General features: G+C 38.9%; 3 protein-coding genes across 3 annotated transcripts in view; all 3 read left to right on the top strand.

The window, feature by feature from the left end:
• Positions 1 to 153: 153 nt before the first annotated feature.
• Positions 154 to 2,160, top strand: cldn8.1 (claudin 8.1). The gene has a single exon (XM_080888866.1). The coding sequence runs from the start codon at positions 263 to 265 to the stop codon at positions 1,043 to 1,045; it is 783 nt and encodes a 260-aa protein (XP_080744992.1). The 5' UTR covers positions 154 to 262; the 3' UTR covers positions 1,046 to 2,160.
• A 604-nt stretch (positions 2,161 to 2,764) lies between these two features.
• On the top strand, positions 2,765 to 6,223 carry LOC308401424 (claudin-8-like). The gene has a single exon (XM_080889630.1). The coding sequence runs from the start codon at positions 2,806 to 2,808 to the stop codon at positions 3,853 to 3,855; it is 1,050 nt and encodes a 349-aa protein (XP_080745756.1). The 5' UTR covers positions 2,765 to 2,805; the 3' UTR covers positions 3,856 to 6,223.
• Positions 6,224 to 6,468: 245 nt separating this feature from the next.
• LOC308401859 (glutamate receptor ionotropic, kainate 1-like) overlaps positions 6,469 to 26,921 on the top strand; it is a 28,215-nt gene continuing 7,762 nt past the window's right edge. Inside the window, exons 1-7 of the mRNA XM_080890310.1 lie at positions 6,469 to 6,872; positions 15,174 to 15,341; positions 15,443 to 15,700; positions 22,791 to 22,972; positions 23,500 to 23,553; positions 24,490 to 24,663; positions 25,050 to 25,193. Of these exons, the coding sequence (XP_080746436.1) occupies positions 6,782 to 6,872; positions 15,174 to 15,341; positions 15,443 to 15,700; positions 22,791 to 22,972; positions 23,500 to 23,553; positions 24,490 to 24,663; positions 25,050 to 25,193 (1,071 nt within the window). The 5' untranslated portion in view covers positions 6,469 to 6,781. The remainder of the gene's footprint in view (positions 6,873 to 15,173; positions 15,342 to 15,442; positions 15,701 to 22,790; positions 22,973 to 23,499; positions 23,554 to 24,489; positions 24,664 to 25,049; positions 25,194 to 26,921) is intronic.

Below are 26,921 nucleotides of genomic sequence, written 5' to 3'. Positions count from 1 at the left end.
CTTAGAGCAGCTACTGGGTTGCTGTACAAAGAATTAAAGGCCCAAGGGATTCAGTTTCCTAGCAACATGTCACAATTCCCACTACCTCCCATTCTGGTGTTATGTCCACAGGGAGGAGGGTGTACAGGTAAACATGAATCTGCTCCTCCTCCATCGGGATGCAAAGCCACTCCACAGAGAAAACCTACTGCTTCCTACAGCAGTTACACTGTGTCCGCACACTATTGCTCTTCTGAGCTTGGATGAGTAAGTGAAGAACAGGATGGCAAACTCAGCACTGGAGATTGTGGGTCTTTTAGTATCCCTAATCGGGCTGATCGGGGCAGCAGCAACTACAGGAATGCCTATGTGGCGCGTCACAGCCTTCATTGGAGACAATATCATCGTGTTTGAGACTCTGTTTGAGGGCTTGTGGATGAATTGCTACCAACAGGCAAGCTTCAGGATGCAGTGTAAAGTGTACGACTCTCTCCTGGCCCTGACTCCTGACCTGCAGGCGGCAAGGGGGCTTATGTGCTGCTCTCTGGCACTGAGTGGTCTTGGTGTGCTGATCAGTCTGATAGGCATGCAGTGCACATCATGCATCCAAAACAATGATCGAGCTAAGCGGCTGGTTCTCATCATTGCTGGTAGCATGATCATATTGGGTTGCTTCTGTGTCCTCATCCCCGTCTCCTGGACGGGTCACGTCATCATCACTAACTTCTACAACCCCTTGCTGATCGATGCCCAGCGGAGAGAGCTTGGAGCAGCTCTCTACATTGGCTGGGTAACTTCGGCTTTCTTGTTTGCTGGAGGATGCATTTTTATTTGCTGTAATATACAGTCGGATGACAAAGATTCAGAGCGATACCTATACTCCAAGGCCTCAGACTATTCGGTCTACCCTCAACAGCCACTACAGCCTCTACAGCCTCAACAACTGATGACGCTTCCCCAACCACGATCTCAGCCAATGCTATCAAGATACCCATCGTCTGTCTACAGTTACCAGTCCAGATATCCCTCTGTACACAGTGCACACAGTGGGGTCGCGTTTCTGTAAACACTTATTTTTATTTTTGTTTTTTTAATTGATCAGAAACTGCATTTCAGGTTTAAGAGAAAATGTGTGTGAACCAATACACCATTTCTACTGCATTATGTGTATTAATTCAATTTTATACTAACAGCCTTATATTTTATACAAATGCTTAAAAAAAGTGTACATTTATGCTGTATATAACAATTTAATTCAATCTTTAACCACTGAAAATTATTAAAAAGTTGACTTACTGTAAAACATGCACTTTGTTAATGGGACATGTCATCTCTGAAAAACAAGCGTAGTTGTAACTACATTTAACCCTCTCAGGCTCAAATTAAGTTTTTGTTGCTGATGCACAAAAGAATACCTGCAGTGGTACTTGTGAGTAAAAAAAACTCATAAAATATGCATGTGGGGTAATCAGGTTGTTAGCTTTTAACTGTTGCAAATCTGCAACGCCTGCCTTGAGAGCGTTAAAGCTTTAGTCATTTCAAAAAATATTTCTTAACTGTGTCTGAGCTGTGCTGCTAAAAAAGAAAAGAAACAGCTCAAACTCATCTCTGTGGCACAAATAGTCTCTCATTGTCACATTGTCACATTCTGTTTCTTCTTTTTTTTTTGTTAATCGTTACTAATCAGTTTCAACTAGTATTCAAATCAAAAGTAATAACTAAATGATGGCAGGTGTAGAAGTAGTACAAGAAAAGACCAACAAACACATAACGCTTCATGTGTGAAATGAAAAGAAGAAACAGTTTTCATTTTTCATTATGAGAATTTCACTGGAAAGTAAATGCATCTATCTAAAATACCTCCCAAACTAGGACGTTTATGGCGTTTATGGTGTTTGCTTAACCAAAAAAATCCTGAATCTGTTTAAGTTGGCCGGGTAAAGAGGAAATAGTTACATAAAAACAAGATACTGGGTTAAGGCTACTTGCTTAAGGTGTGGCAGCATAGCCAGATAGTTACAAAGAAAGCATTGAGACAACGGCATAATCATATGATCCAAATTTGCAAGTCACTTTGAATAGAAAACCAAGCAGACTGTGTTAAACATTTCTGTCTCTGTTCAATAGAATACGACTTCTTAATCGAACAGGTCGCTTAATTTCAGTTTTAGTAAGTTCAAATGTAAACTGTACAACTTGAACTTCAAAATAAAACAGTAATGTCACTGCTGTTGGGTAACGCAAATACTTGTGACGTAAGGACAATGTAGTGTTTATTGTTGCTTGAGGTTTCGCGCAATAATTTCTGAAGCCATAATGAATACATGTTGACAAGTTCTGTACATAATTTAAACTTAGACATCTAAACTGTAACTATCTAGAACAAACTGTATTTGGCCTGTGTTATGTGAGATCCCCCTCATTTCACTATCCTCTAAGGTCATCTCTGCTCCCCTGTGGACAATATAAGAACTACATGCGCTGTACTAAACTGTACCACATATTAATGTTTGCTTCTGGGTTGTACCGCATCTAAAGAGTAAGAAAACATGGCAAATAATTAAAATTAAAATAAAAAAAAATAGTGCTTGGTGTTGTCTTGTTTTGTGTGTACAGTGTTGGAGAAAGTAATGACTGACCCCTATCATCTGAGAACCATAAACACAAAATAAGCAGACCTCCTGCTACCCTCATCCCTCTAAACCAATCAGGTGAATGCAGGGCCTCTTACCCATAACAAACTGTCTCGTACAGCAAGCAACTGTTGTGGATGAGAGCCATTCTAATTCTGGATTTAACCACAACTGGAGTTTTGGAGATTTAACCATGATTCAAGGTGCTTCAGAGCTAGCTGCAATATGCGTGGGCTTGGTTGGCTTGATCGGTGCCTCGGCTACCACGGGGTTGCCCATGTGGAAGGTGACCGCGTTCATCGGAGAAAACATAATTGTGATGGAAACCCGCTGGGAAGGCCTATGGATGAACTGCTACAGACAAGCCAACATCAGAATGCAATGTAAGGTTTATGACTCCCTGCTGTATCTGCCCCCTGAATTACAGGCTGCCAGGGGTCTGATGTGCTCTGCTGTGGCCTTGTCAGCGGTGGGGCTTCTTGTGGCTCTGGCAGGAATGCGATGTGTGTCCTGTATTCGGGGTAATGATTGGGCTAAGACCATTATATTGATGGTTGCAGGGGTTATGCAGTTCATGGCGTGCATCTGTGTCTTTATCCCAGTGTCGTGGACAGGTCATGTTATCATTACAGATTTTTACAATCCTTTGCTGATTGATGCCCAGAGAAGAGAGCTAGGAGAGGCTCTTTACATTGGATGGGTGACAGGTGCTGTGCTTTTCGCCTCATCCCTGTTGTTTGTCTGCCGCCGTTTGCCCAAAGGCAAAGGCTCGTTTGATATGTATCACCCACCAAACTTACTTAGTTATAAGCCAACGCCCAATAGGCCAGCTCTGATGAATTATCATCCCCTGTCCAGCCTTCGATCGACTGGTTCCGTTGGACAAAACGCTGCAATGCCACTGCAAACTGTCATTCCAGTAAGGACAAATAATGGAACAGTATTAAACCCACCTGTTGTCTATAATCTGACTCCTCAGGAAAACGCATCACTGCTATATCAAGGCAGTATGTCTCATCACCCCTCAGTGCAGAGCTCTAACCACAGTGGAAACTTGTATGCTCCAGAGAACTCCTTATACATGAGTCAGAACACCATACCATATTCACTCACTTATGTTCCCACCACGTCCTACCAGTCCAGCTTCCATCCAGTTCCACAGACTCCTATTTTCATAACATATAAAGAATCAAGAGCTCAATCAGTGCCTTACAGTGAGATGAGAGGTGGTGTATACATATAAGGAAAAATCCACAACTGAGTTTAATCCTAATGCATATACTGAATAATACTGAACGGTGTGTTTAAAGTTTTTGTACTGTTAATAACTGTTTTAAATGTTTTGCACTGTGGAAAAAATGTCTGCTTTTATCAAATGGGACACAACCATTGTTATTAGTATACACAAAGATGAGCCTTTGTAAACCATTTAACCTCTGTAGAAATCACCAGGATGGAAAGTTATAGCTTAATGTTTTGCAACCTTTTGCAGCCATTTGTTCAAAAACCTCTAGAATTGTTATCGTTATCACGATGTCTCAGTGTGTGTTTTGCTATCATGATGTGTTTTCCACCAGCCAGATGTATAAATAACTTGTTATTATTATTGCTTGCCTGTAATTTCGATTAGCAATGATCATTAAAACCACATTTTAATTTACAAATGTTAGTAGCTGGCAGGTGTTTTTTTTTGTTTATTTTTTTAATGCAACACTTCACTCTGTAGGTGTGTATAAACTGTTTATATTTCCCAGAGGGAAAACCTTTTTTTTCCAGAGATAGCAGTGAGGGTAGATTAAGGGTATATGCTCTGTGAGGTCCCAGAAGCCCGTTGAATTCTTCTTTCTGCATTTTGAGCAAGTTTGATTATGGAAGACATATTTTATGGTAAAAAAAAAAAGCAAATGTTCCTAGAAAAGTAATGATGAAATTTCTTGTTTTAAAGCTCTACTAAACTAAACTACTTAACTAAAAACTCAAACCACATTAAAATCTAAAACAATGAAAAATTAAAGTTGCTAAAAATGAATTTGACATGCATATTATATATATATATATTTTTTTTAAAATATTTTAGATATGTAACAAAAGATTGTTTGAAACTAAAGACAAGTGTGGTTCACACAAATTTGTGAACCGCACATTGGACTTATTTGAGAAATCAGAAATTAATCGAGCATAACAGTCAACCACTAAAACAAGCAAGCAAATAATTTGCATTTCTAAACATTCTAATAATAAAATGTGTTTTATTATCATTATTTACTTTTTTGTAAATCAGTGAATTTTAAAATTTAGCGATAAAACAAAAATAGTTATATTTTAGCTTTAAAATACGATCTTAATTAAAAACCTTCCACACAGTGGTGGATTAACCATTACAGAAACATAAGAAATTATTTTGTTAATCACCAGCACTATTAATTTAGGGCGTCTTTGGCATAAATCTTGCATTAGGTGGTGGACTAATAAATGTGTTAAACTGTGTACTGTATATACTTATATATTTTATGAATACATGCTGGCAATTAAAATCTCTTCACAATGCAAATCTTCAAAACAAATTTTCTATACTGACATCATATCACCACTAGATGACACCAGAGATCTTTCCAGTGCAGTTTTTTAAGTTGGCGAGCTCCAGATAAAGAAGAGACACATATTATGAAGCTAAATATCATAATATAGGAATAAATTGGGGGGGGAGGGAGCACCAGGATTAAGCTTAAAGCAAAGCAAAAACTATCCATGGTCAAGCAACAGTATCTTTTTGTTCTCCATTCACATGTTCAGCCACAACAAGAGATTTTTTTTGATCATCAGTTTTGGAAGTCTCATGTTAAAATATGTCCATAACATGTATGCTGTTGGATGTACGTAAACTATTTTATTTGACATTGTGATAAATTCATTACATTTTACTTACTAGAAAATGAATTTTAAAGAGTACTTTACAGTTGAGGATATTGAGCTTTTACTTTGTGAGTGGGAAAAAAAAACAGCTTAAATATCACTCTCTAATTTAGCCAATTTACTGATAATCAAAAATATAGTAATTACACTAATCTCAAGAAACCCATCAGACATTCTTGGTTCAGAATGGCCACTTCAAATCTCAAGCCACTCTTCCTCAAGGAATAAAGCAAAGAGTATCAAGGTAACCTGAACACATTTTATTTAACTACAAGACCGCGGCAGTTGAACGGTTTGAGGTAGTTAATCTTCAAGGGAGCGTCAACGACCAGTATGGAGATTAGATTTGCGTTTCCATCAGGACTGGACCAAAGATTTAATCATTCCTCGGTGTACCAAAGCAGAGATCTTGTCGAGGTCGAATGTTGCCAGATTTGAAGTTAATCTTCAGGACGTATCCATGTTTGCGGATCAGCGGCTTGGCAGTGCCCTCAGTTGAGCGCCTGTATGGGAAGGATCTTCAACTGTGTCGAGTGAGCCGATGACACAGTGAGCGACAGCGGAAACGAGGCGAATTTGATTTCAGAATTAAAGCACTGAAATAAAAGGTGTTTCGGACAGAGGATGCCAAATGAGTCATCAACATATTTATGTGATTAAAGCCTCGGGAAAATAAAAACACACTTTGCTCAGTATAAAAATGAGGGACATTCATGGCTATGTATTTTATTGGGGGGAAAAATGTATGTATGTGTTACATTATTATTTGATTTCTATTCTTTGTTAAATTAAATAAAAGAATGTTGTTCATCTTCTGTATGGTTCCAAATTGATTTCCATTTCATCTTTTATTGTGAAATTTGTAAGCAGAAGCTGTTTCCCGTTGCTGCTTACTTGACAACAGGAGCCCAGTGCGGTCCTCCTCCTCAGTTGCAGCCTACAATTCAAGTGTGCACCGGGAAAAACATGATAAGAAGGCTATCTGGACAGTGAATATGGGAAACAAAACCTTACAGGCATACAAAGGATCCTAGAATGGAAAAATCTGATCAAATCTTTTGATCAGTGACAACTTCAAGTGGAGTGTGTGGTTGTGTTGTTTCTTTTTCTCACCACAATGTGTGAGGGATGGATATGGGTCGGATGCCAGTTTATTTTCGTTACGGATACAAGGACTGGCAGGTTATCAGCATGAATTACTAAGGGGAAAAAAGAAAAATAAATTTGCCATAAATGTTAAATTCAGCTCTGGAGGAATGACCATGGTGAAAAGGAAGGGACTGTTATTTTCGCTGCTGTACTTTATGGCAGAGTTTTGGCTCACTTCGCAGCAAGTCCTGAGAATTGGTAAGTGGTAAAAGTGTCCATGTCATAAATATTTATATAATAACTGTTAACATGTTGGCTGCCACTGCGCTCGTCAGCTTTTTCCATCGCTGACCCAGTTATTATGCAGTCTGGGTTGCATCTCATTTCCCACTGGGGTAAAAAAATATTATGTATCAAGGATTTCAAGCTAGAGCCTTGAAAAATTGGCAATACTTTCTGTGCAACACTGATTGGAATTGTTAAAATGTATTTTCCCTATAGAATGGCACCTAAATAATTAAATGAATACATAAAATATATAAATACAGTTTTGTGGTTTCTCGTAATGCAAGGCATTCTTAATCTCTCTCAGTGCGAGTGCAGCATGTTGTTTCATTTCTTTTAAAAGAACAAAGAAGGCAAATTCAATTACGGCCAAGATTTGTGAAATGATGTCTGTTCATTGCAAATGTACATCTCAGTTACTGTAGTTGAATCGCTTTTGAATCCTGATACCCTCGACCACAAGTTAAATACCATAGAGCCAAACGAGATCGAGGCACATCACATATGTTGTTTTTAGGAGCAAATTTTGAATGTGCAGTTGTTGTTGCGTCTTGCCATCATGTAACTGTCGCTCACTAAGTTGCCTAGCATGCACTGAGTACGAAGCATTGTCAAAAAAAAAAAAAAAAGACATATTCAACTTTATTCACCTGTTGTGATGTTTGTGCAATAACCTTATAATTTTTATTACTGTATTTTTTTTTTTCTTACTCCAAGAGAGGGTACTGCGGACCGAGCTGTAGGTTATTCAAATGAAATTTTTTATTTTTTTTTTAAATCAAAATTGTGTCAATCCACTTTGGTTGACCAATGGCAGAGTCTCTCTTTCTCTCTCTTTTCCTTCCATGTTGACAGCAAAGAACAGGAGGAGAGACGGGTGATTAAGTTGGCCTACTGCTACATCTGAAAGCATATACCGTTGGCATAATGTTCTCCTTGGCACACAGCACTGTGAAATTGATACATCACTAAAGAATAAAGAGTGGGCAATTCAGCAAAACTTATATATATATATATATAAAATATATTTGGCTGCTCCCTACCCTTTCATACTCAAAGGTTTTTTAAGCTTTGTGTGCACTGATGGCCAGTGACATCTGTAAATGTGGATCTGAGTCCAAAGCTGTCTGTTAAGCCTTTGAGGGTTGACAAGAAGAGTAATTTCAATTTCCCTCTGTGCCTGTAATTAAACAAACAGAGCTCTTGCTTCAGTATCCCCCCTTTGATCTCTGATGTAACTTTGGAACAATTAGCCGGTGTTTGCTGCAAATTAATACTTTCGGGCTCTTTGCTCTTCTCCCATTGGTTATTCACATGGGTTAGAAGATTGCATCACAAAAATGGCTTTTAAAATTTAGCCCTAAGGACGCGTCGTTTTACTTAATGCCTGCAGCAACTCTGAATTTGAATATATATTCAAATTTTTAAAAGAATATAATAAACGTGGTGTTGCATAACTTTAAAAGGCTAAGAAGTCGGTGTGACTTCCTGGTTTCAACAGTCCCGATCTGTGCTCTATATTGTTAATCTCTCAATCATCTATCACTCTCAAAGGCCACCTAATCTTTGTCATTCTCTTCATGACCCACACACATCATAATCCCTCCCATATGGTGTGTGGCTTGGCTCAATTAACATTTCTCCGTCTTGGCTAGCGTCTGCATCAGATTGTGACAGGCTCCCACTTTTTTCACTGGGACTGGTAATAATGGTAAATCTTGTGCTCCAAGCCCTTAAACAACTAACTCTAATCTTCTTTATGCATTAAGTCTCTTCCCCAAATATGGTACTTAGGCAGTGACCAAATCTCATCACTGGGGAGAGCACAGAATCAACACAGAATTAACAGATGTAGCTGGGCCTTCTGTTTACTTTCCCTTTTGTTAAATTTCTTTTTCTCCTCTTGCTTGCATACTTAATGATTACTTTCTGATACATTATGTTTCATTTGTGTATTTATAGCTCAGTCCATATAATGAGAAATGTGGCACCAGCTCAGATCAACAACTGAATTATAATTTGATGAAGTATATATATTCCAGTATACAGTTTTTAAATCTGGTAGAGTATTACTCTGGCTGTATTAATATAGAAGATTACTTATATGTTTATTCATTTTGAATGTTTCCTAGTGAATCGCAAGGATCTTTCACATAAACAGAGAGACCTCAGTGCTCTACATCAAACAAACATAGTAGGCTGTGAGGACCTTCTCATTCATTCACAGTCTGGCATAGCTCCAGGTTGGAGTGGTGCTGGTGGTGTTGTTGGGGTGGGGGCGGGAGGTCTCTTTGGGAACTGGCCCAGGATGGGGAGAAGGAAGAAAGCACAACACTACGTCATTGTGTTCCTCTGCCTTAAAAGACTCTCCTTCATGTGATTATTGCACGGTCACAAAAAAAAAATAATACAAAAAGTGGATTAAAATAATTATTTGAAGGACACTGTCTCAATGTCAGCGGGTTTCTGGATTAAAATCAAGTCCATCCTGTTGCCAGAACCTGAACCCGGTTATTTTTCTTGCTGTCTGCACTGAAGTGAGGAAGCCTATAATAAGGATCAGCCTAAAGGTTTCCGCCTGCAGCATAAGCAGAATCTTTTGTTTTTGTGACCTCCTAGCATACATTACCCCAAACCATTGTCTGGCCTATTAAGGATGAGACGGAAGCTCAGTGATCCTGAAAATTATATCATACACAAATTAATGGTAACTATTCATAGGTTGTTTCTTTTTTTAACTCTCAGGACTCACATTTGAAAGCTTCCCTACTGGATATTCACAATTTTGGGAGGAAAATATTTCTAGTGATTTCTGCTCTATCGTTTAATCTTTATAAAAGTATAAATGATCCTTTCTTGTCCCTTCATCTGTTAACCTGTTGAGAGGGAGCACTGATTCATGTGTCATCTGCAAACAAACACTTATTTGTCTTCCAATTTATCAGTATTATATTTGAGAACTGACTGTCATGACTGGTTTGAAGTTATGAAATGTAGATATTCAAAATACTATAAAGATACACTGAGCCAAACAAACACACAGCATCGTCTAAAGGCTTGTATATGTCTGCTGCAAAAGCGAAAAGATCAATTTCATAAAAGATACACATTTATTAGCCACATATCTTGATCTCTAACCATTTTAACATAAAATTAGTAGTTAATGGAAAATATGTATATCACTGTTGCTGTGTGTTAAAGGGTACATGTTTTTATAAAACACAAACTCGAACATCAGTGTCTATATCAGCTGGACTCCAATTTGATGCTCTGTTTGGATCTGAGGCTGTGGTAAAGATTTTCCACCAAACAAAGGAACAGATGCGTCATTGTCTATTGCACTGACAAGCATTCAAAGCTTTTCTGATTTCCACATCTTTCAGACGATTCCTGGACTATATGTGCAACTTTAATAATGTCTTCCTAAAGAGACAAAAGAAGCACTGAATCTTCACTTGACGCCAGCTGTTAGAGCCTTGGACGAAGCAAACTTCAATTATTTTCTGGTGATATACACAGAGTGTTTTTGTGAGATCTTAATTAAAAAGCCTGGACTGAATTTTCAATCATATATATATACTTTAGCTAATTTAAAACCATTTCCCCCTCCCCCCCAAAAAATACCCTGAGATCTGCTCTTCACTTCAGTTGTCTGGATGGTTGATGGTGGGTTAGCCTTGCTTAGAGACACCCTGCTTGCCAACTACTCGCAGTTAGACTTGTAGTCAAGACCGCCTAAACCAAGACCAAGACAATACCAAGACCAGAGGGTATTGACACCAAGACCAAGACAAAGTCGAGACGAGACCAAGACTGAGACGAGACAAAAAGGTCTTTAAACTGCAGCCAGATGCTGCTTCGTTTACGAGTGTCAGGCATATTTTTGTGTTTTTGCGATGCACTCGCACAGCCCTCTTCACCACTGTCTACTGTCTCACTCACTTACTGAGAGGACAGGCTCACGCTCCACTTGACTGTCACGTCTCTCACCCTCTCTGTTTTTCACATAATGATATTATCCTATATCCTCGCATGTGATTGGCCACAATATGGAAGGATTGGAGCATAGCTGAGCCACTGTGTGAGAGCTGAGCAGCGAAAGGAAATTAAGTGAGGAGACGGCTCTCGCTCAATGGGAGTCGACTCTTCTGATTCACTACAAAGCACTCTCTAAGCACGGCTCTTAGAGCTGATGCTTTCGCGCATGACACATTATCGAAGGTTACGTTGTGTGTCATGGATACTGTTGACTCCAAATCTCTCTACTACTATGTCGATCTGAGACAGCAAGACCGAGACAGCAAGACCAAGACAAGACCAAGACCTCGTAAAAGTGGTCTCGACACATCCAACTCTACTCGCAGTAATGGTGAAATTTGAAAAAGTGCAACACAAACCAGAAATGGAGTTTCATTTATATTAAAAGTTTAATAATTTACCTAGTTATCGCTAAGTCCTTTTACTTTGAAGGCAAAAAGTCAGCCTTTTTCCACTGAATCACTACTTCATGGTGAGCAGTTAGCATCTTCCTTACGAACTATGACAAGGGTCATCTGCCAAAACAGTCAGAAATAGGTGTTTCAGTGCAGCCCTGCCACCTCTTTGTGACCAATTTCACCTTGACAGCCAGCAACCACTTGCCAACTGGTTGGGGAATACATATTTTTCCCTGGTGACTCATGGTTGCCAGAGGATCGCAGACTAGTTTCTAGGCCTGTGGTACTGAGCTAATAGAAAGATGGGAATTTTCCTGCAGAGTGAAACTACCTTAGGTAAGCTGGTGATAGTTTATATTTTTTACTAGTTATCTAATGACACTGACTACTGACAGTCACCAGCCTTCCTCAAATCAGGTTCTTTCTCAGGAAATCAAGTAAGTTGTTGCACTTTAAACAAATTTTAAGGCATTATTTCAAGGTGAAATGAAGGGAAAGTTAACCAGTTTGATTTCCCTGCTCCCAAGCTTCAGAGAGGAAATTAATAAGCTTTATTATGTTGGCAATAAAGATTTCATGGCTACAGCTCATCTTTAAAAAATGATAGCTTTATCAGTAAGTCAAATATAAGTCGAGCTCCTAATAGGTTTGTTTTTATTTGGCAGCTTTTAACATATCGGTGAAGCTACATTAATTTTTCATAGTCTTTGAGTCTTAAAAAGACATTTTGTATTATACTGTTAGGTGCAAATGTCATTACATTTTGAGCTCTTAGATCTGAATGGAAAAGTGATTATGTATAAAATTAGACGCCAACTGCAAATCATATAAATCATAAAATCTTAAGAGCAGCAGCTATTTTTAACTCCCTCAGAAAGTGGATGATCCATTTTCACAGCCTTGTTAAAGAATGAAAAACAAAATCTCTGTCACTGAGGATGATGACGATGATGTTGTGATGCTGCTGAATCCTTAATAAAGCCCGTGACATTTGCTGCAGCCTCTGCACTTTAAGCAAACAAACCTCAGGATCCAGCTGGTGCGTACTCGTGTGCATTTCCTATTCTATTACCTTAAAAAAAAACACCTTAAAAGGAAAAGAGGCACCAAAGACAGTGAAATAGAATCTACTTCCTCTCAAATTTATAAACTGACTGATGTATCTTTTATATTTCAGTCGAGTGAATTAAGGACTTTAACAGGTCCCAGCAGCTGCTCACTGAGGCTTGGTAACCATAATTAGGATTGGCACTTTCAAGCATGCTTTTAGTGACCAGGGAGTCCAGACAAGGCTCTCTCAGTTTGGGGTTTGAGGCTATGCAACACCAAAGAAAAAGGTCATTCACAATCAAGGTCTCAGGGGGAGCTTTTTAAAGGCCTTTTCTACTTCCAAATCAATCACAATTTCACAGGAAATTCTTCAAAGACTGAGAGTGCAGTGACCTATTGCCATCTGTAGCCTCAGTGTTGAAGCGGGGTCATGCGCAAACACTTGCACCATCTAAATGGGATCTATAATTTGTGATGATTGTTAATATAATGCCTGATTAACATTTCTGAAAAAGGCAGAGCTTTCAAAAATGCATTATTGTAGTCTTTGTTTTGTTAGTTAAAAATATGTCAAAGTTGAAAGCAACTTGCTTACCCACAGCATTCAGCACTGGACCCAAGTCTGTTGACACTTGTGAAGTGCAATGCAATAGGAACAAACATTTAACCCTGAATATATTAGATGAGAAATCCTATCACTGAAGGCCCAGATGTTAAATTATTTACATTTGAAAGGCTTCAGTGAATCGAATGAGCAGGGGAATTTTCGGCAGGCATAAGCACACTGAATCTCACACGCGCCTGTCTGCACGCAGGTAGCAACAATCCAGTATTTTTTTCTGGCTTTAATCCCAATAGTTTTTAAGCTGCGTTTTATGTAACAAATGTAAAAGACTGTGCATGTGCCTGGCTGGAGTCATATATGTCTTTATTGCCAGCTGTGGCATGCTAGACCCGCCATCTTTCTGGAGCAGCATGATGGATTAAGACTTGGATGTTTTTCAGTATGATCTTCTCAACTCTGAAATAACCCCCCCTTCTCCCCTCCCTCCTCCTCCTCCTCCTCTGTGGCACTGGCACAAACACCAACTGTGGCTAAAAGTGACTGAATTTACCTTTAAAGCCACTTAAATCTCAGTTTAAAGGTGATGACCAGTGCTACATAAGAACAAGTACCGTCGGACTGTACAGAGACGTGGTGCCTCTCAAAAAGCATATTAATCGAAATTAATAATTTAAATAATTGATTAAATGAGAACTTCTGTGCTAAGTGTATCTTTATAGTATTTTGAATATCATATATATTAATATCATATTTGATAAATACTTCTAATACATTTTAAATAACTTCTCCCCCTTTTTCATGCTTGTAAAATGTGAGGACTTTGCTCTTCACCATTACTGTAAACTGACAATAATCATTTTGTTTTTGTTACCTTGGGCTCCTAAATATTGTTACAAAGTTGTACATGTAATATTAAAAACTAGAAAAGAATTTACAAAATGCCCGATAAGCCTAATTTACATCTAAAAATTGTCCTCTTGACTATGAGGGACATTTACTAATAGTAAATGAAACATGTTTAGTCTTATGATATCAAGGTTTTACACGTAAACAGTGTTATGTTTGCAGCAACTACAGTTAGCTTCTGGGAATATTCCTTCTGTTAAAGTGTTTCATGCAGCGACAATGATGAAGCTGTCCATGTCATTTCCACAAACTGCATTTTATATTAAAATCTGAGCTTAATTCTGTTCCTCATTTCTTTATTTTATCTTAATATACTTCTCATTTTATGTTATGTATCATATTAAAGTATATCTGTAACTGCTGTGTGAAAGGAACCTACTTTCACTGCACAGTACAAACCCACTGTGGTTATTTACACGTGCATATGACATTAAAATAGCTTGTACTTGTACTTAATTAGCCCAAAGTTGTCAAAAAAATTTCTAGCACCAGAAAAGCATTTCACAGTACTTACAAAACAACAGATGCAGGGAAACTCTGAGGAAACATCTTCATTACTGCATCTTCAAGTAGTTAAACGCAGATGCAAACGGATGATAACTAAAGTCATGTTACTTGAAATAAAGAAATTTATAGACACTAAAAGTGTCTATAAAAGCACTAAAAAGCACGGGTGCTTTGGCACCTTTAATCCTTTCACAGTAAGTCACCTCACATCTTTTGGCTTCAATAACTGATCTGTAAATCACAAGCTGGTGACTTTATATGTTAGGTATGATGACTGTTTCCAGTAGCAGTAAGTTGCAAAGGAGACAAAACTACAAAACAAGATTAATAAGTATGAATGTCTTTTGATTTGGAAAGGGGTTTTTCCCCCTAATTGAAAAATGTGTAAATGCATAAGAGAATAAGGGATGGCTGAAATGTTTCCCCTGATTATATGTGCTAAATGTTTAATCTGTTATCCTTTATGTGAAAATTAACTGAACAAATGCCAAAGCTTTCATAAAAGTTATTGTGACAGCTTGTGAAATTCAGGCTCTGTAACAGGCTGAAGCCAGGAGAGTTCAACTTTTAATTTGAATAATATTAAATCCTGTCATCTCAACTGGGTCCCTTAGCAGCATTATGTGACAGAAGTACAAACGAAATGGGGCCGTATTATGCAACTATTACAATTCAGCTGTGGTAACCTTCAATCTTTAAAAAGACACTACGTGAATATCTATACCGAGAGAAGCCAATTGATCGATAATTTTTCTGCTAGCGCTTTGATGTGAGCTGGGTAAAACTCCTTCCACTTTTTTCTTCTTGCAGGGGGCATCTTTGAGACTCTTGAAAATGAGCCCATTAGTGTTGAAGAACTGGCCTTTAAATTTGCCGTAACTAACATAAACAGGAACCGGACCTTAATGCCAAACACCACGCTGACCTATGACATCCAGAGAATAAACTTATTCGACAGTTTTGAGGCTTCAAGAAGAGGTAAAGATCTTGTCATTTAATTTTGAAACCCCACTTGAGAATCAGTAAGAGATTTTTGTTGAGATTTTATTTTCTTCCCACTTTCTGTTTGATTACTTCAGCCTGTGACCAGTTGGCGCTGGGCGTCGGTGCTGTTTTTGGACCCTCTCACAGCTCATCGGTCAGCGCAGTCCAGTCTATCTGTAATGCCCTGGAAGTCCCTCACATCCAGACACGCTGGAAACACCCATCAGTGGACAACAAAGACAGCTTCTACATTAACCTCTATCCTGAATATGCCTCTATAAGCAGAGCTGTGTTGGACATAGTGCAATTCTACAAGTGGAAGACGGTTACTGTGGTCTATGAGGATGCAACTGGTAAGTTGAGATGGGAATGAATGATACAACATAAGATCTGGAGGGAAACACAGACTTCACTATCATACTGAAGGGCCGTTAGTGATTTAACACAGCAGGAAGAACATAAACTTTACTTTTAAAGTATAAAAATGTGGCAACTGTTTGTCATATTTATAAAGTGCCCTTGAAATAAGAACTACAACTCCTGCAAGTCTTTGCCTTAGCAACCCTGTTAAATTACCTTGAAGCTATTTATAGATGAGTCAATGTGCCCTGCACGTGCTCTAAAACTTTTAAAGAACAGAAGTCTTCTGGAAACAGAAGTCAGTCCCAACAGATGGTGAGACAAAAATCACTCCTAAATAAACAGGAAGAAGCAAATATAAGACAGAACTAAGAAGTGAGGATAATGCACAAGTAGTTATGATGATTCTAAATCAAGAGTTTCCAATGCCACTGTGATGTACACTCTTTCAACCTGGCTAACTGTGCTAGAATATGTCATGGTCCTGTTACTGTGAGCAGTTATGAGAGGAGAAGATGATCAGACCTTCAAAGGACATAAAGTCAAAGATAAAGCTTTCTTTTTGAGAGTTTAAGAAAGACTGCTGTATTATTTGTTGCATTTTCATTTTGTGCTACTTTACAAAAGATTAAGACCTTGAGATGTTAGGGCTATGGCTTCTTAACAATTACCATGTGACACAACTGTATTTCTGATTACTCTGAATCCTCAGACCTTGTCCTAATGATCAGCAGCCATGAGCTCCACTAAGCAGTTTTCCAGCACTCTATGAGTTCAAATAATTTTCCCACCATGTAAGAAAAGACTAAAAGAAGATAACTGAGCATTTTCAGGTACCAGTCTCCTCATTAATAGGAACAGAAGATTTGGGATTTAAAGCACCAGAAAACTTTCCAATTGATCTCTTCCATGATTGCTTGGAAGGTAAATAAAGACCCAAGGTGATGGAAAAAGCCCTTAAGAACTATATAGTCTGGAGGGACAGTGTTGGGTTTGGGCAAAACTGCCCCATGCTAGCTGTGAAAAATAATACCGAATGACTTTCTTGGGATTATTCTAGTTTTAAATTGGACAAAACCAGAAAGCTAAGCCTGTGAACCAAACAGAGGAGAGTGTCAATGTCTACATCAACAAACAGGGTGGCAATACTGCATGCTACATTGTTTAAAATCAGGGTGCAGAACCTATAACGTGGTTGTGCTCAGAAATTCAAAGTTCTACACTGGCCTTCTGTTTAGCAGTACCTACAACATCAGGTCTCTAAGGTACTACATGCATTCATCGTATAAATGAATCTCCGCCAGTCTGTGCAAAATTCAACTTCTTTTAGCTGGTTCACTGATTCAACCATAGTTGGGGCAGTTTCTGTGCAGCAACACCTGCACAAATATGACCCTCAAGAGCCATCAAGTCCTCACATTACAGTAAACCTTCTGTCTTTAATCTAAACTCCATCAGTCCAGATGATCCATTTACATAAACTTTTTTTGGCCACAACAAACCAAAATGTGCTTGGAGGAAAAAATAAAAGAACAATGGTTTCATGAGAACAATACATCTCCAGCTGGTGAGCACAGGGATGGATTGGTGCTCGTCTTGCAGCCAGTGGAAAAGGGAAAACTTAACTTTGAGGCAGAAGAATGGATTCAATAAACAGCAGCTAAATCTGTGTAAATAATACAAGACTTAAGAAATAAGCAGTATTCACCATTAGGAATGCACTTTAAGTGTCAGTGGTGCATACTGCTCAGTGTCCTGATTTGTTGTTTCTGTTGTTAAATGTGATTCATCATTGTTTTTGTAATGATGCTGAAGTTCAGATTTTCTGTTGGTTGGGGTACTCTACAACTTTAGGTGAAAACCATATAAATGAAAACACAGATTAAGACTAAAAGGCTGCAAAGACTTCAGTGACTAATTATACAGTGGATGAAAATGTATTTCAGCAACTGTTTATCCTTCTCATCTATGAGGAACTTTATATTCATTTTCTATTAATGCAAATATAACTGATTTTAATTCATCCTCTTTTTGCTCAGTTTTCCACTTATCATTACAGGGGGGAAAGCGAGACAAGCATTTTCTCCATTTTGAAACATTTTCTGAAAATGAATTGCGATGCCCAAACGAAAGCTTTAAAATATATCGTCATATACTGTATATGCAGTTGTCTTGTACTTTAACCTCATGGAAAATTCTACAATCTGTGCCTAAAACTTGTCTCCAAAAGCATCATGGCCCACTTCAAAAATCCGAAATCTTCTGTGGCCCATCCAAATTTTTTTTATCACAACTCTGATCATTCTACTGTGAAATATTTTTGCTAGTATCATTAACAGCTTTATTTGAAACACCTGAAAGCTATTGCAGGAAATGCAGAATGTGGTGTATTTATTTAGAATACCTTGGCTTTGTTATGCGCTTCTTTTTTCCTTTTTTAATATTTAAAGGAAATGTAAAGTTTACAATTATTTACATTTTATAAATTGCCGCTATGTTTTGACTTAAAAAACTAATTTAAAACAACTAAAATATCACTTGTGAAATTAAAAATATTTTTGCAAGTCACTTTGTGTACAAAACTTTGGGAATTACTGATTGCCACTGAAGTTTAGTTTCAACTATTTAGATATGCAACATAGCAATCCATTGACAATTAGCCTTTAACACTAATCAAACAGACAACTGACAAAAGATAACATCGTACTTTCTGTGACTGCTGCCAAACAAGTGCGACAGGCTGTCGCAGAGCAACTCCAAACGACACATACTCTGTCAAGGAAAAAAAAATATGCAGAAAACTAAAGGAACAGCTTTCTTACCTGGAGAACAGGGAAGGCAGAGTGGAGCCCCTATTCTGGTTAGCAAGCAAATCCATTAAAAGGTCTGGTAGTTCATAAGATGGCAATGCAGTGTTTCGTTTGAATTCTGTTGTCCTACTGCAATGGAAAATTATAAAACATTATCACAACTGGCAGACTCCCACCATTTCCTTATGCGTGGCTGAAAAAAAAAACATTTTTCCGACACAAGATCCAATGTGGAGGAAGCTAGTTTCATGCTAAAGATGTCTAAAGCAAAGTAAACTCCAAACAGTAATGACCAGAATACTTACATATTCTAGCTATAGAATTGCAAGAGACAATTTCTAGTTGTTTTTGTTTGAAAATCTCTGCAGGAAAATATATATATTTTTTATCATGTTGATGTTAATTTGTTGTTGTTTTTTTTAACATGTTGCTTTGTTAATTTAAGGTTGTAAATTCGCAATGTGACCACTAGAGGGCACATAACACATAAAGAGCCTAGTAGTGACGTGCGATACCAATAATTTCCTTTCCGATCCCATACCAAGTCAAATTCAGGGTGGTATCGATGATATTGATACTTTGTACAAAACTTAATGTGTTATTATATTTTAAATTATAGCTTCGTAACATTGCAGGACTTCAGACTACTTTTTCTTATTGTTTCAATTATGAAGAAATCTCATATAGAAATAAAATCCTGAAGTTGTGATAATTGATGCTATTTGAACATGTGTATCTTGTAATTTAACATGTATATACTTGCCTAGACGTTTCAACAAAAACATTCAACATTCACACTTTCCCTCATTCACAGTAGTGCTGTGCCACACTACAAATTTTGGTATGATCCAATACCAAGTACACTCAACAAAAATATAAACGCAACACTTTTGTTTTTGCTCCCATTCCCCATGGGATGGACGTAGAGACCTAAAATTCATTCCAGATACACAATATAACCATCCCTCCCAAACAGTGGTCACAAATCAGTCCAAATGTGTGGTAGTGGGCACATCTGCTATATTGAGATAATCCATCCCACCTCACAGGTGTGCCACATCAGGATGCTGATCTGACATCATGAGTAGTGCACAGGTGTACCTCAGACTGCCCACAACAAAAGGCCACCCTGGAATGTGCAGTTTTTTGCGCTATTGGGGGTCTGGGGACCCAGAACCGGTCAGTATCTGGTGTGACCACCATTTGCCTCATGCAGTGCAACACATCGTCGCATGGAGTCTATCAGATTGTCAATTGTGGCCTGTGGAATGTTGGTCCACTCCACTTCAATGGCTGTGCGAGGTTGTTGGATATTCGTGGGAACTGGTACACGCTGTCGTATACGCCGGTCAAGCACATCCCGAACATGCTCAATGGGTGACATGTCTGGTGAGTATGCTGGCCATGCAAGAACTGGGACATTCTCAGCTGCCATCTGCCCTGAACAATGTGAACCATGATTCATCCGTGAAGCGCACACCTCTCCAACGTGCCAGACACCATCGAATGTGAGCATTTGCCCACACAAGTCTGTTACGGCGACGAGCTGGAGTCAGGTCAAGACCCCGATGAGGACGACGGGCATGCAGTTGAGCGTCCCTGAGACGGTTTCTGACAGTTTGTGCAGAAATTGTTTGGTTGTGCAAACCAATTGTTCCAGCAGCTGTCTGGGTGGCTGGTCTCAGACGATCTTGGAGGTGAACCTGCTGGATGTGGAGGTCCTGGGCTGGTGTGGTTACACGAGGTCTGCGGTTGTGAGGCCGGTTGGATGTGCTGCCATATTCTCTGAAACGCCTGTGGAGACGGCTTATGGTTGAGAAATGAACATTCAATGCACGGGCGACAGATCTGGTTGACATTCCTGCTGTCAGCATGCCAATTGCACGCTCCCTCATTGCTTGTGGCATCTGTGGCATTTTGCTGTGAGACAAAACTGCACATTCCAGGGTGGCCTTTTGTTGTGGGCAGTCTGAGGTACACCTGTGCACTACTCATGATGTCAGATCAGCATCCTGATGTGGCACACCTGTGAGGTGGGATGGATTATCTCAATATAGCAGATGTGCCCACTACCACACATTTGGACTGATTTGTGACCACTGTTTGGGAGGGATGGTTATATTGTGTATCTGGAATGAATTTTAGGTCTCTACGTCCATCCCATGGGGAATGGGAGCAGTAACAAAGGTGTTGCGTTTATATTTTTGTTGAGTGTAAATACAGGGCCAGTATTGACGATATCAGTACGAATTGGTTATTCAGGCAGCTAATGGGGGGACGAGTAGTGTGCCATGATTTATAAGATGAATTCTCAATTTGCAAATTCTGAACAAATTTTCACCACCACTGTGATTGTTACTTTCCACAATCATTAGTTAACACAACAAAACACAACTTTCAGCTTTTTGTGTGTTTTGAAACTGAAATGTAAATTTTTCTGTCTGTAAAGACCACAAAAGGTTTGGAGATTTTTCATAATGCACATTTGAGGTTTATTTTTTCCAAAGATATAATTAACACAGTTCAGTGGGCTACATACTGAATTTGAAGGATAAAAGCAAAGTATCGATTCAATTGTGCTTGTATTGATCCAATACCAATACTAGTGTTGGTATCGATACGATTGATATTTGGATCATCCGACCGCCTCTTATTCTTACTTAAAAGTAATTCCGGCTTCCAGTCATGTCTATCTATAGAAGAAAATGTCCATAGTGCAGTGTGAGGTGATTTATACCCTAAGAAGTAAAACATCCCTTCAAATCCCGGAAGAGACACAAACTGCTGCACGAAAGCCTGTAAAAATGTTTTCAATAATATGTGCAGATCACAGTTGTATAATTCATATTTCTTTAAAGCATTTACACTAGTGTGAAATGATTTGCATACTGCTGCATTATAGCATTTGAATATTACTAATATATTTTTAAAAACATTTCCTGTTGCAAATTATACTATTTCAGTATCATTTATTTATTTGCAACGATATGTTATCAACATGCATTTAAACTGCCCGGTAAGCAGCAGTGACTGTACTTGCGGGAACTATTTCAAGGCTACATGACCCACGTGACCCCCAAAATTTCAGGGGCTCTGGTTATCAGGGTGTCTAGCCACTAAGTATCAGGTTAGCAATCACTTATTTTAGGTATGTGACCCCTCCTGGTCACTTTGTGGAACTGCAGCATTAACCAATATAGTGCCAGAGTAGGCATAAATTTAATCTTCTGGCAAATTACAGTAACTAAATATTTTTTAAATATAGTTTTATTGCCGATGTTGAAAAAATCTCTCCTTTTGCAGAGGACAGCATTGTACCTCTTTAAGTAGCATTCCCATAGTTTGAGGAAACCTGGGATTTGAAAACACTGAGGAAGGAAGCAATGAAAGTGCAGATGAGGCAGCTTGTGGTTAAAAGATGCTTTTAAAAACAAACAAAAAAAAATCCACATTCAAGTCAAAATAAAATAAATATTTGTTTCATATATAATAGCTGCCATTAGCTGCCAAATGTTGTGGTGGGATGCAAAATAATCAGATTAAATGATTAAATGTTTAAATTCTTGCTGCTCCTACGACATGACACCAGAGAACTGTTGACATGATGGATTTCTTTAAACAAGGTTTGCTTTTTTGTGCTCTGCTTAATTTCATATAAAAGGCCCCTAAAAATAAATGAGAGGTGCTGTAATACGAAGCAGGAGAAAATGCAGTGACCTCAATCAAGGCCAATTTTTCATTTTGCAGTTTTAAAGAGAGTAATCTAGATTTTAAGCGCATTGAGCCAGCTGTTGTGGTGAATAAATATAATGGAAGTTAACTGAATTGAATTTGAACTAAAATTGTGTGGCTTGATCCTTTGCCTTCTTCTTCATCGCCTTATTTCGGCTGCTCCCTTTTGGGTCTCCACAGCAAATCATCTTCCTTTTTCCTCCATATCATCTTATTCCTAGCATCCTCTTCTGTCACACCAACACTCTACACATCCTCCTTTATTGCATCCATAAATCTTCTCTGTGGTCTTCCTCTTTTGAATGGCTTTAACATCTTCAGTATCCTTTGCATATCCACTATCCCTCTTCTGCGAATGTCCAAACATCTCCACACAATTTTATTGAATTTGGCTTGGTAGCTTTGGCCTTGGAGGTGGAATTTTAGTTTTTCCTTACATCATATAAGTAAACTTGTACAGTTAAAATGTTCCAGGTGGAAGGTTTCCATTAAAACGGGGACTGTTGTGTTTAATAATTGCCTCCTTGTCTTTTGATTCAAGGCCTGATTCGTCTGCAAGAGTTGATCAAAGCTCCATCCAGATACAGCATTAAAATAAAGATCCGGCAGCTGCCCACAGGAAGTAAAGATGCCCGTCCCCTGCTGAAGGAAATGAAGAAAGGGAAGGAGTTCTATGTCATCTTTGACTGCTCTTACCAAACATCAGCTGATGTTCTCAAGCAGGTGAATAACATGCACTTCTGCCAGTTTGTGGGCCACTGAGGGTTCAGCCACACGCCACATAAAGTGAAAATTTGATCAGATAACCAATGTGGATTTTCTTTCTTCAATGGAAAAAAAAAGCCTCTAAATCTCTTTTCTGAATTGCTGTTGGTTTAATATTCACTACGTGCAAGATTAGTGCACTTCTATCCCCTTCAGAAATCCTGTGTTCATTACCAAATCCAAGCAGAGCCTATTTCTGGGCCAGACGTACACGTTTAGAACCAACAGCTGCTCGGAAGATTAATTGAAGACACTTCACTAACAGGAGAAAATTGTGACATATACTCACTCGCATAGTTGTTAATGTGAGCCAAAGAAATATGAGACAATTCAGGAAATGGATGGAATAAATAATTTGCCGCTCGCTGTGGTTGTGGGTATGGTTGGTTGGTCTTAGGCGGAAGAGAAGATTATTTATTGTGGCTGGAACAAACCTCCACTGTACCGTTAAACAGAAAACTCTCAAACACTTTCTCCCTGTTTAGATTCTGTCCATGGGAATGATGACTGAATATTACCACTTTTTCTTCACCACATTGGTAAGAGACAAATCTTTTACAAAAAACCCTCTTTCTGATCATAATAACTGTGACTCCTGAAACTTGATAGATAGGTATTTTGCTATGATGCCACATAACTACACAATGCTGGCCTGCCTAAAGTCTGTTTTTATGCTACACTACTGAGTTATGCTGATGAGCCTGCACATCTGTGGTTTGTTTTATAATAAGGCTGCTGGGTGCCCTTGGCATAATTCCATGTTATTACCTTGTACTCATGTTGTTCCACTGTTTTAATCAAGTGTTGGTTTACCCTTTCTCTTCAGTTAACTATATCTTGGTCTCATATTGACATTAGGAGTGAAAGTCAGTAGAGGGAAGACAGAATGTGTTTAATTGACAGACAGGCAGGTTTAACAGCTAAGATGCAAGGAGTAAATATGGAGGAGGAGTAGAAACACCTGGGTCAACCATCCAAAGTTCCTGACAGTGCGCAGGGAAGATTAAGAGGAGCGTGCAGGCAGGGTGGAGACAGGTTTTGTCAGTGATCTGTGACAGAAGGACAGCAGCAAGAGTGAAAGGGAAGGTTTACAAGATGGTAGTGAGATCTGCTAAGATGTATTTGGACATTGACGCACTGTTGAAGATGTTAAGATTTTCATTGGGAGTGAAGAGGATGGACAAGACAAGTGATTACATCAGAGGGACAGCTCAAGTCGAGCAGTTTGAAGAAGCAAGGCTGAGATGGTTTCGGACATGTGCAGAGTAGGGATAGTAGCTATATTGGACACAGGATGTAGAAGATGGAGCTGCCAGGCATAAGAGGAAGACCACAAAGAAGGTTAATGGATGTAGTGATGGAGGACATGAAGAGGGTTGGTGTGACAGAGAGGGATGCTGGGGACAGGCAGAGATGGAGGCAGATGATCACCGCTGAAAGAAGAAGATTATGTCATGTCACATCAATCCCCTTAGGACCTGTTTGCCCTTGATTTGGAGCCGTACCGCTATAGCGGGGTCAACATGACGGGGTTCAGATTGCTAAACATAGACAATCCTCATGTGGCTTCGGTGGTCGAAAGATGGGCCATGGAGCGACTGCAGGCACCCTCCAAAGCCGAGACTGGAATGATGGAGGGGATGATGACAGTAAGCCTAGTTTTACCTAATGCTTTCTGTATTATCGATAGAAACTTTCAAATCAGCACATGAAATAGACATTTTGTTAACTTTGTCTCCAGATACTATCAAGTAACAATGTAATAAAAAGCCAGACATGTAAATGTACCTACTCAAGCTTTATTTGTAACACTGCATGAGATCTTTAATACATTTTCACTAGCTCTCATTGCATACACTTGGGTCAAAATACAGAAATTTTATGAATTTTCTAAAACTGCTGCTGTACCTTTGAGTGTGCTTGCAGAAATGAAATGCTGCTGTTTATGTACATAGACAGCCCGGGTGTGATAACTGGATGACATGTGATTTGCAGTCCCCAGTAACAGAGGATGATGGCCACATTTCTCTTTCAGACTGAAGCAGCTCTGATGTACGACGCCGTCTACATGGTGGCTGCTGCCTCACAACGCACCTCTCAGATCACTGTGAGCTCCCTTCAGTGCCACCGACACAAACCCTGGCGCTTTGGATCACGCTTCATGAGCATGCTCAAAGATGTGAGTCTGCCTAATGAATGTGTGACACCGGCGCTCCATCCATTCATCTGTCCTTTTCATAGCCCGCTGCCTCTGTGTCACTTGCTTTTGTGCAAGAGCAGAAACAATAGAGTTAGGAGATTAGATCTGGTGAATGAGCAACGAGTGTGTGATGATTATATTGAAAATAATTTTTTCAAGACATGGTGATTGACGTCATGCATCACATGTTGGTAGTCTTGTAAAGATTAGAGCTGTCCATGGAGGAATGCTGCTCCTTGTGTGAATGTTTATGAAAGCAGGTAAAGACAATGTAGATTTGAGACAGCTCCTCATGAGCTAATAATAATGCTAAAACTGAAGACTCGTGCTAAGGATCATGTAGCATGCTTCTTGCTCTGTTGAACACGAAAAATATTTCTGCATGAATTGTTGATCTAACAGCAGATTAAACAGAAACACAATGAGACAAACACTCAGCAAAGCCTGACAGGTTGAAAAAAACACGCTGTCTGCTGTGGAAGCAGACTTTTTCATCTGTGTCAAGATATATTCATCTCACTTTAATAAGCTCTCTTGTTATTGCACTCTCTAATTAGATGTTTCTTTAACCAATGAGCTCTTCTTGTTGTAAGTGAGGAGAGAATATTGACAGCAACAAGCAAAGCCAAATGACCCAGGCAGCAGAGTGTAAATGAATGAGACTTTTAGCTGTATGGTCTTTAAAGATATTGTCTGTCATTAGACTTGAGAAAAATATTTTTACATAAAAACAAAGCGATGTAAAATGTAATTTTCTTGTCGACTGATGACTGCCACTGTAATATTCTTTCTTCTACACACAAAAAAGCCCAAACATCCTAAAATGAACATTGTTGTTTTAGTACAGTGGTTAAATTTAAAAGTGCCATTCCAGTGCTTTCTTTTTACTGTTCTCCCATTTACAGCATATTATGCATACAACACACGTCACTACCAGCCAATATTTTACTGCCATACTATATACATTTTCAATTTACTGGTAAACCTTAGCTACTAGGGTCCTCGGCTATGGTTGTGAACCTGGGTAAGTGATTGAAAGAATAAGACTGGAGATACAAGTGACAGAACTGAGCTTCCTCTGAAGGGTGTCTGGCTCATCCTTGAAGGTAGTTTAAGGACCTTGATCATTTGGGAAGTACTCGGAGTAAAGCTAAAAGAGAGAGTGGAGGTGATTCAGGAATTGTATGCATCCTAAGCAAGGGGTTCTGGGCATATCCAACCAAAAAAGAAGCAGGGAAGATTCAGGACATGCTGGAGAGATTACGTTTCCCAGCTGACCTGGGAAAACCTGGGAAGGAGAGGGGAATATACAGGTTGTGGATGGGGAAAGGACGGTCTGGGCATTAGGCTCGATGGCTGGGTGAATGAATTGATAGAAACTTAGCAGAGAAAGTAAGGAAATGTGTGTTAGCAATAAAGCCTATATGGTTGGATAAAGAAGATTTGGCAAGTTTTTTATGGGTGCAACCCACATGCTCAGCTCTGCTGCTCAACCCACAAATGCATTTTCCTTACAAATGTGGCACCATTTAATGAGAAATACTGTAAACAGACTTTCTAGCAGTATAAGATTTATTGCCAGGAAGCAAAGAAATAATCGACCGAACATAAATGTCCTTATTTTTTGTACTAAGTTTAGCTTTTAAATTAGTCATTAATGGAAACACTTAGCAAATCCACGACACACAATCTTACAGGGAACTTAGG

Source organism: Rhamphochromis sp. 'chilingali' (assembly GCF_963969265.1).
Source record: "Rhamphochromis sp. 'chilingali' genome assembly, chromosome: 8".
In the NCBI taxonomy this organism is placed as follows: domain Eukaryota; kingdom Metazoa; phylum Chordata; class Actinopteri; order Cichliformes; family Cichlidae; genus Rhamphochromis; species Rhamphochromis sp. 'chilingali'.
Note: the sequence above shows the minus strand (reverse complement) of the source record. Positions and strands in the feature narration are given on the sequence as shown.